This window comes from Brachycentrus maculatus, unplaced genomic scaffold (assembly GCF_059751285.1).
Source record: "Brachycentrus maculatus isolate JH-2025_06_01 unplaced genomic scaffold, ASM5975128v1 h1tg000537l, whole genome shotgun sequence".
Lineage (NCBI taxonomy): Eukaryota > Metazoa > Arthropoda > Insecta > Trichoptera > Brachycentridae > Brachycentrus > Brachycentrus maculatus.
Window position 1 is genome coordinate 394539 of NW_028281283.1, and position 9566 is coordinate 404104.

At 30.4% G+C, this 9566-nt stretch overlaps 1 protein-coding gene across 2 annotated transcripts; it reads right to left on the reverse strand.

Moving 5' to 3' along the window:
* Positions 1 to 943: 943 nt before the first annotated feature.
* Positions 944 to 8213, reverse strand: LOC148301597 (facilitated trehalose transporter Tret1-like). Of its 2 annotated transcripts, none has more exons than XM_088273019.1 (3): positions 7965 to 8073; positions 3464 to 3861; positions 944 to 3379 (listed from the first exon to the last, which is right to left on the reverse strand). In XM_088273019.1, the coding sequence occupies exons 1-3, from the start codon at positions 8011 to 8013 to the stop codon at positions 2426 to 2428; spliced, it is 1401 nt and encodes a 466-aa protein (XP_088129145.1). In that variant the 5' UTR covers positions 8014 to 8073; the 3' UTR covers positions 944 to 2425. The 2 variants fall into 2 exon arrangements, with proteins under 2 accessions (XP_088129145.1, XP_088129146.1); XM_088273020.1 differs by lacking the exon at positions 7965 to 8073 and adding an exon at positions 8097 to 8213 and having other exon boundaries at positions 952 to 3379.
* Positions 8214 to 9566: the final 1353 nt, after the last annotated feature.

The window sequence follows — 9566 nt, forward strand, 5'->3', positions numbered from 1 at the left end:
AAACATTTAAAAAAATTATATTAATGAATTGAAAGGTAAAAACAGAAGTTTAAAAAAATTAAATATAAAATCAATTTTTAAAATCAACGTAAATAATTATCTGAAGATAAAATTAACTTGCTTAAAGTCGACATGTTTCAAATATGATATGTACAAATTAGATAGTTAATCTGGTTTCGCAAACGTGAATCAATAAAAAAAACGGAAAATAAAGATAACGTAAATAACAAAGAAACAACCAGCTTAAAAAAATATGATGTTACTTTTAATTTATTTTCAACCACTTGAAATAAATTGTAGGAATTTTAAATGAGGTTAGATTTGACAAATGATAAAATTATTGATTTAAAAACCAAAACAGTAATTTTGTATGATTAATAATAAATTAAATAAATGGTATTGATTTTTTTAAAATAAAATAAAATCTTGTGTGGTATTAGGAAACTGTAAAAATAAAACGTATTTTTATTTATTAACAGTATTACGTAAATAGTTATTTTATTTTTATTTATTAACACTATTTTATTTTATTTATAACCCTTATCCGTACCTAATGGTGCATAGGGCACTGCATCTAATTGACGCAGTGTTATCTTGATCATTACTTACATGAAGGCAAGGTGATCACTCTTGCGCTTCAGGAACCAGTCCAGGGTAATATTAAATAAATATTGCAGTGTTAAATCACAAATATTTATTTTCACCTCCCCCCTGGGAATCGAACCCGGGACCTCCAGCACGGTAGCTAAACATGCTGACCATTACACCACGAAGGCGGACAAACACTATTAACACTATTACTGTATCAAATGATTAACACATTTTATCAAAATCTACTAACAGAACGAATAACAGCTTATCAAAATGCGTGTATGTATTTTGGAGTTGATACGTTCAATAAAATATGGAAAACAAAAGGAAAAGTGTGGAAAAAAAGTAAAAACATTGAGTAAATAAATATTTATTTGTTTTAATAAAGTAAAACTAACCAAAACAACTGGATCATTAAAATACTAAAAAATAAGTATTGGAATATAGTAAATGACTATAAAATAGAACAATTACAAAGTAATGTTATGAACAATCAATACAAATTGTATGATACGAGTATAATTTAGAGAAGAAAAGAATATTCGAATACTATCTGGTATCCGGCCTATTCAGTTTTTTTAGTAACAGCCGGATGCCGGGTTAGTCAATGAAGCAAATAAATATTTTAATAACAAAAACATTTATTTTTCATAAAAACGCGTGATAAATCTACTACTTAAAGTTAATTAGAGGTAAGGCGATTATTAGCAGTAAATTTTACTGTCTTTCATACAAACTATGAAGTTTGTATGAAAGAAAGTTTGTTTGTATGAAAGGTATGAACCTGTTTTGGAGAAAATAATAAGTTTTGTTGGAATTGGGTCCTCTTTCGCGTTTGACGATCACCACTAAAATGGTTCTACCATTACATTCTCTATAATTGTGACGCACTCGCTCGCAAACGAAGTCACATCCTTGGAGGACCACTACTGGACACCGAGAAGGTGAAGCTCCTTCCACCAAGACAGATTGTGAATTACATGACACATGTAGGTCTTGAGAAGGAGGTCACAATAGACCTTATATGGTCGCAGTGACATAAGGGATGCAAGATCCCTTGACCTGACAAAAAAAAATGGTTCTACCATCTAATCTGAGCGAACAACTTTGATATAACCTATCACATTTGATACAGCACTATCCATACCCCCAGTTTTCTATTGTCCATTGCAAATTCATCCAAGACAGTTTACATGAACTATCTTGGATTATTATCTGTATTTACCATATTTCCTCGCTAGGGGGGGGGGGGAAAGAGTAATTATCAATGCTTTGATGTGTTGTGACTTGAAAGCACGCAAAACCCATACAACTAGCGTCGAACATAGGGCGGCCGGATATTCGGCGTTCTATGTGAAAACTTTGCTGATTTATTTGGCATCTGGTAAAATTACTATCAGTTTCATTTCTAATAATTATGTGAAAATAGATAAATAAAGCTGAAATATAGTGATAATGGGATTTAATATAATTTTTCACATTTTCGATACATTAAGATGATTTTATATTTATATAATACAAATGCTGCACTAATTTTCATTCATATTTATGACATTGAAAGGAATAACCTAAGAAACTTCTTTTGTTAAGGCTTGTATCCAGGTGTGAGATATGAAGGGAAAGAAAATGTGAAATATACATTACAACGTTCAGACCCATTCAAAAGGAGTAATAATTTATCATTTAACTGGCGGAAATCCAACCCACGAAATCAGTTTCGGAGTCGAATGTCTATCTTAATACTGCACACCACTGATTATGCGTCTTTTTGAAGTTATGATAATGTACAGATAAGTTAGATTAATTGGCTAAACTTAGTAATGCTTCAGATCTTTTATGAGACATTTTCCATTTGTTCCTTAGACTTTTCAACTTTCAATACTTTCATTTTAAGCCGATCCTGAATAATTGCAAATGACTGTCCTTTGGTTTCAGGAAGCAAAAAGAAAATGAAAATGAATCCGACAAACGAAAAAAATGAAAAACCCAAAAAAGCGACATACGTCCCCAAGCTATCGGCTACAACCTGATACAGTTTAGTTACTGCAAAGGTAGAAATTGCTGTGTAGGTTTGAATGACGCAAGTAGCTAAAGATTTGATATTGGTTGGAAACATTTCTGAAGTTATCGCGAAAGGAACAGTTGCTAAACCTATAGTGTAGGAACATATGAAAATAACAATTGCTGCAACTGGAATCCACGTGAATATGGATAAATTAAGTTCCAAGTGCTTTAATAGAAAGTAACATCCCACGGTAAAGGTAGTTAAACCCACTCCAGCAGATGACAAGAGAAGAAGTGGCTTTCGTCCAAGGCGATCCACGAGGAGGGACGATACAGCTGAAGTGAACAATTGAACACTGCCAAGCAAAATGGTCGCTTCTTTTGGTCCCATTCCTCCTTCCGTTTCACTAAATATTTGTTGTGCATAAGATATCACAGCGGTACTTCCACAAAACTGTTGGGTCGTATAGACACCCAAAATAACGATCAATGCACGTCTGTTTCCCTCCACAAGAATCAAGTCCTTCCATTTTCCAGTATGCTTCATATCATCCGTCACAAATCTAGCCATGCTGTCTAGCTCAGTTTTGACGTTTTGTCTTCCACGTAAATTCTGTAGCGATATTTCCGCTTTCTCAGGTTCTTGATTTTTTAAATGATAGTATGGAGATTCTGGAAGCCAGAAAAAAATTAACGAGAACGCTATAGGGGGAATCAGATTACACGCAGCAAGAGTCGTCATGGAGACGTATGGCCCGATACAGTATTGCGAAAGGATGCCTGCCTAGAAACAAAAAAAAAATACAAGAAAATTAAAAAACAATGAATAATACTCGTACATAAAAAATTGAGGACAGTTCTTTCTTACTTTAGACATAACTGTTATGAGGGTAGCCATGGATCCTCTAACATTGTCAGATGCAATTTCTCCAAGATACATGGGTGCTGTCGTATAAACAAGTCCGTATCCGATTCCTGATATTATCCTCGAAAGGTATATAAGAAGTATCGAGTTGGCTTGCATAATAAGTACCCATCCCACAATATAAGGTATAGCTGCCAGTAGGAGAGTGGGTTTTCTTCCCAAACGCTCAGCCAGGAAGGCGGCTACTAGTGGACTGGCTGCCGAACTGAGGATCATGATAGACGCTATCCATGAAGATTGATCTGGTGTGGTAGGGATTGGCGATGACGGGTCCAGCAAAATGGGAAGAGTAGGTGAGGTCCATCCTACGGTAGTGCCAGCGGCAGCTGTTATTAGTGTGGCTGTGAAAAATAAACAAATATTCGATAACAAACATTAAGGTACATTTTAATCATTCTTCGGTTGAAGGTCTGACTTGATATATGGGTTTTTATTTGGAGTTTATAATGCTGAATATACAAGACTTCTTTGCGCCAAAATATTAATGAAAAATCTACATACAATCACTTTTTCAACCACAGAGCTCGCAGATAAAGTAACATGCAGCTAATATTATCAATTGAAGCTGAAATACAACTGACGACATTTGAGTAGTGAGTTTGTTAATCATCAGTTGAAAGATAAATATTTCACAGCGTAATATATGAAACTATGCAAGGAGTATTTTACCATGGATAAAAATTATAATAATTTGTTTAGCTGTCATAAGACAATAAAAAAATATTGTTTTACCAGTGTATTAGTTCATCCAATTCAGAAAATGTAGTACATATAATTAAAGAAATTTATATATTTGATATACCTACTTAATAATTCCAGATATCAAAAATAAGGAAGTCCATGAAAAGTGAAACGTATATTATTTAGATTAGACTTAGATAAAACTGATTTATAGCTGACGAGAAACTTCCATTTATATTTTGTTTACCTAGTAAGATAATTTGTTATCTTTTTACGAATGCACTTAGTATTTTAATTGATTGTATATAACTAATGAAGTATGTTCACTTTTGATAAGCATTACGAATTTTATATGTAAAATAGATATTTCTTATTTATGGAAAGTTTTATAAAATAAACATCAGATTAATTAATAAATTGTGTATTAAGTGGCGCTAACATTATATACCAAAAAATGGTGTGGCAATGTGAAAAAATATAAGATGTTTTTTCATTTCTATTTTGTTGGTTTTAACTTTTCAAACAAAAATTTAATGTGCGGTCATACGATTACTAAAAGACTATCGTAAATTTCTCGGAACATTTTTATGAGAAGGATCTGTTTCTGGAAGCCAACAATATGAGTACCTGTAGTAGTTAACTAACTGTATACAGACAATGACGTCACTACGTTTGGGTAGGCTCTAGGTACTAGGTACCAGTCAGGTAGAACAATGGCGCAAGATAAAGGACTCCCTGGAGATTAGGGCGGTTAATAAGGGGCAGGTATGTCACGAGGGATACCTTGATAAGGGAAATGTCAAAGGAAATAAACAATAATGTCTAACTGAAAGGTATTCGCCTCGCATGCCATCCTATTTCATACTCGGAGATCGGGAGTTACTACCAATCTATGGAATATTCGAAACTTATAATGGAATTCCCATATTGTAGATATTTGCTTACAATAAGTATCGAATACTCGAGGTGGTGACCTCTATTGAATAAGAAGGGTGAAAAGAAAATAGGAAATATTACACCAACAAAAGAAATTAAACGTATATATTATTATTATAATAAGATTTTCCGTCTAGGATAGGCCTATGTTACGTACTATCAATTAATACTTTAAAAGGCTTCGTGGCGTAGTTTAGTAAACGCTCAATTCCTACCAATTGCAAAATGAATTCAAGAAAGATTTATTTTCAATTAGTCTGGGTGTTTGTGATGTATTTTTCACATTTACCTTCCCTATCCTTACTTTCCTACATGCAGACAAGCCTCTTAATCTGCGGGTTATTCTTTACAAAAAAAACAACTTTGCAAGGATTGTTTTAAGGGAAAAATAAATTACAATAATTAGGGTCAATAGATTGACGCAGTTTATACTCATCAAAAATACTAAATAAATAGGGTCGTAGAGTTTAAGTTTAAGTATTTACAAACCTTATTATTCACACACGTTTGTAAAAAGATTTTTTGTAGTTCGCAAATGTCTCTACTGCTTAAATTTAACTATAATACAAATAAAAACTTATGCAAATTAAAATTCAAATAAAACATTATTACTACAGTTTAAAAGGAAAAAGAATTCGAACTTTTAATTAAAACCACAACTTCACCTCTGAAAAATAAAGATATATTACGTTTTTGTCATTCATGCCTTTTTTTTGTTTTTTGTTTAATCTCTGAATGTTTTTTAATAGTTTTATAACATAAACGTGGAATTGTTTAATTGGCTTTTTTTTAACGTAACTATTTTTTGTTAATGTAATGTACTGTTTATTATTGTTAATGTAACTATTGTTTTATATCATTTTTTTATATGTAAGCTGTACGATTCCCGAATAAATAATAATAAAAAAATAATAATAAAAATATATATAACATGAATGATAAAATATTAGATATCTTGAATATGTAAAATCCATCGTATCCTTATATTTGATAACGTAATCGAAGATTTTAACAAAACGAATTTCTAATCGGACTTATTGTTCATAAATTAGAAAAACATAACCTGCGTTTATCCGCAAATGAAAAGGGTCTAATAGAGTTTTTCTAAAGTTATGAGTCCTCATCGCAAAGTTAAACAAGTATTAGAAAAAAATCACATCTACCTATTGTTTGTAGTATGAACCTACATATTGTATAAATTAAAAATATATATTAGCACGATTTTATATTCGATCACTCTTTCTACATTTAATCTATTAACGGAATTCTTCAGATTGGTTAATAGTTGGTGGAATTTAAATATATTTACAAAAAAAATTATCCATATATGTAAAATGTGACGTATAAATCATGTTGTTTATCAGACAGTTACATATTTTTTCTGGTTCATAAAATGATCGTACCAGACTTCAAATCAATAACATCTGTAACGACGCACGTCATATTTCTAGCATTAAATATTCATCATCATTTATAATTTATTCTTGCAATAATTTGAATGTTGCGCAAAATATGCATATTATTTATTGATTTGTTATTACATGATATTAATTAAAAAAAAACTCTTTTACAACTCAAGTTTTTTTGGGTCTATTAATGTAAACACGACTAGTTTTGAGAACTATAGGTGAAAATACAAACTGTAAAATACAAACATTTTTATTTTAATCTTGTTGATGAGAATATCTGTAGGTCTCGAGATTAGTCATATTTACATAACTAAACTCAATATGTGGACTTAAAGTGTTTTATTTATGTATTTAGATGAGGTGCTAAGTTGAGGAAATGTTTATTCGTTAAGATAATTTAATCGTAAATTATATATGGAAATATTATAATTTTCTATTTTGATTCACAATAATTCCGTTATTATTACATCACTTACGTTTCATGCAAAGTTGCATTTTGTATAAAAACATCTTTCAAATCATGGGTTTTATGATAATGAGTATAAAATAGTACTACACCTTTTTATAAAATTACCAATTGAGCAAAAGTACCGATGCATAAGGAAAACTTTAAATTGGTATCCTAATAACGCCTCCCGCCGTGTTGTTAAACCTGGGTTTCAGCTATATATAATACAGAAGGCACTGCTTGATGGCGTTTCAGTCTATATTTAAAGTGCACAAATGGAACGTGGTAAAAAATATTTTCAAACCAAATAAACATTGACAGCAGTGAACAATTTGACATCTGTATAAGCACTGGATGAATTCTCCAAAACCAGATGTGTGACAACGATATGAGTATAAACCAATTAATATTACATGTATGGTTATTTTGTAATATTATAAAGAGCAATTGCTGTGTTTTTCCTGTTTTTGTAAATTTACATGCCTCGATGATTATTTGATAAATCATATTATAAATTGTGAAATCTTTATCTTGATAGTAACTTACATATATACATACATGTTTATCATGCAATTATATTTATTTACCTATTTATGACAGTCCAAGGTCATCGAATAATCGATACTATCAGTTTTTAGAAATCTAAATCGGGAGATCCTTTGATCATATCTGATTGCCAGAATTAAAATTATATTACGGACTGAGCGAGCGAAATGACATTCAAAACACGAGATCGGCTTTTCCCAAAATAGAACACAAAACTCTGCCAAGTCGAACAACGTAGCTTTCCAGTAAACTGAGGTTAATTTACAGTTGATAAATACACAAAAATGCCTATTGTTGACATTGCATATCAAGAGATAACAGAGTGATTACAGAAAAAACAAATGGGCATACATGAGGTGTAATTAAAAAGCATGGAGTAAAAAAATACGACGGTTAAAATCAAAACACTTTTTTTCTTACATACCACTAAAAGCCGTCGCGTACTCCCTCCAACACAAAATTATCGAAGACATTATAAATTTGAAATAAACCAAACACGGACATTCTACTCACAGCCACTCGACCATACTGACACTGCGAATCATTCTAGACTTACCTTATTTTGCATTTTACTAAAATATGTTTATCTCTCAACGGTTTAGACAAGAAGAAATCCCTTTATCTGTCGCTAAGCCTACTATCCGGAGCAAGGTAGCGTATTTTTAAGTAAATTGAAATTATTCGAGATTAGTTACAACTGTATTCTATTGTAACAAAAGAGTGGCCAGTAAACAAAACCAAACTAAAATATTATTTTATGGCATAGACTTATTTGCACGGTACTTGATTCTTACAAAGGAAATAGTTTCCTCGATTGTTAACGAATATTATTTCAGTTTTTTTTTCTCATTGTATAAAAAAATATTAAATAATTGTCTTTTTTTGCTAAGGGTAAAAATATCCCTTTATTTAAGAATTAAACAGGTACATAAAATTGCTAAATTTGTATGGCGTTGAATATTATGTACTGTCGCAGTGCTATGATTAACAAAGTGTACTGCCAAAGGATTAGGGTTAATTATCTGATAATGTACCCTTAATACGTAATGTACGATAAAAATAAACATTGACTCTATTTAGTGTAGTGCCTAAAACACCATTTATTTCCTATGGATTGATAGGGATAAAAATGAATTATGATTTCGAACTGTATATATATATATATATATATATATATATATATATATATATATATATATATATATATATATATATATATATATATATATATATATATATATATATATATATATATATATAAATATAAATATTTATATTTTTATTAATATATTAATTATAATATATTTAAGGACTTAATTTAAAAAAAAAATCTTAGGTACAATAAAAATAACTCATTATAAACGTTAAAGTAAAATATTGTTTATTTAGTACTTGATAAAATAAAAGTTATCTTTGTTAAACTTATCGTTTATCTGTTAATTTTTCTGTTTATTCTATTAATTTGTTTTCTATGTTCATCTGGTAGATAAATTGGTATTTTATAAAATTGATTTATATCGAATGTGAGTAGATTTGATATTTAAATATTTGATCCCATATTCTGAGAAAATATTCAATTCGTTACATAATGAAATTGAAGGGATTTTCATTAATTGATTCGGCAGTCACTTTGTGGTAAAATCTATCCATTCTTAATAAATGTTTTGCTTAGTAAATACCATTATTTCTTAAAATCTACTGTGACTGTGTTTCAATGCATTTCGCATCATTTTCAAACACCTTATTGATGCGGAATGCATCGAAACACGTGTCACAGTAGATTTTAAGAAATAGTGGTATTTACTATGTAAGTAAAACATTTATTAAAAATGAAAGAATTTTGTGAATATCATGATAACCTATCAACATTTGTAATAGAATAGGCAATAAGGGCTTATGACCTATCATTGGCTGGTTAAGTGATCAATTTATGCAGTGTAACAATCACCATTCTATCCATGATTGACAACCACACTACTCACATTTTTGGAACTCATACATACGTCATCATAAATTTAATATCATA

Excerpts from the sequence above, each read along its gene's own strand:
- LOC148301597 (XM_088273019.1), bottom strand. The coding sequence starts at position 8,013 with ATGTCTTCGATAATTTTGTGTTGGAGGGAGTACGCGACGGCTTTTAGT. Across the intron at positions 3,862-7,964 it reads GTACGCGACGGCTTTTAGTG|CCACACTAATAACAGCTGCC; the intron begins GTATGTAAGAAA and ends TATTTTTCACAG. Across the intron at positions 3,380-3,463 it reads TCATAACAGTTATGTCTAAA|GCAGGCATCCTTTCGCAATA; the intron begins GTAAGAAAGAAC and ends TTTTGTTTCTAG.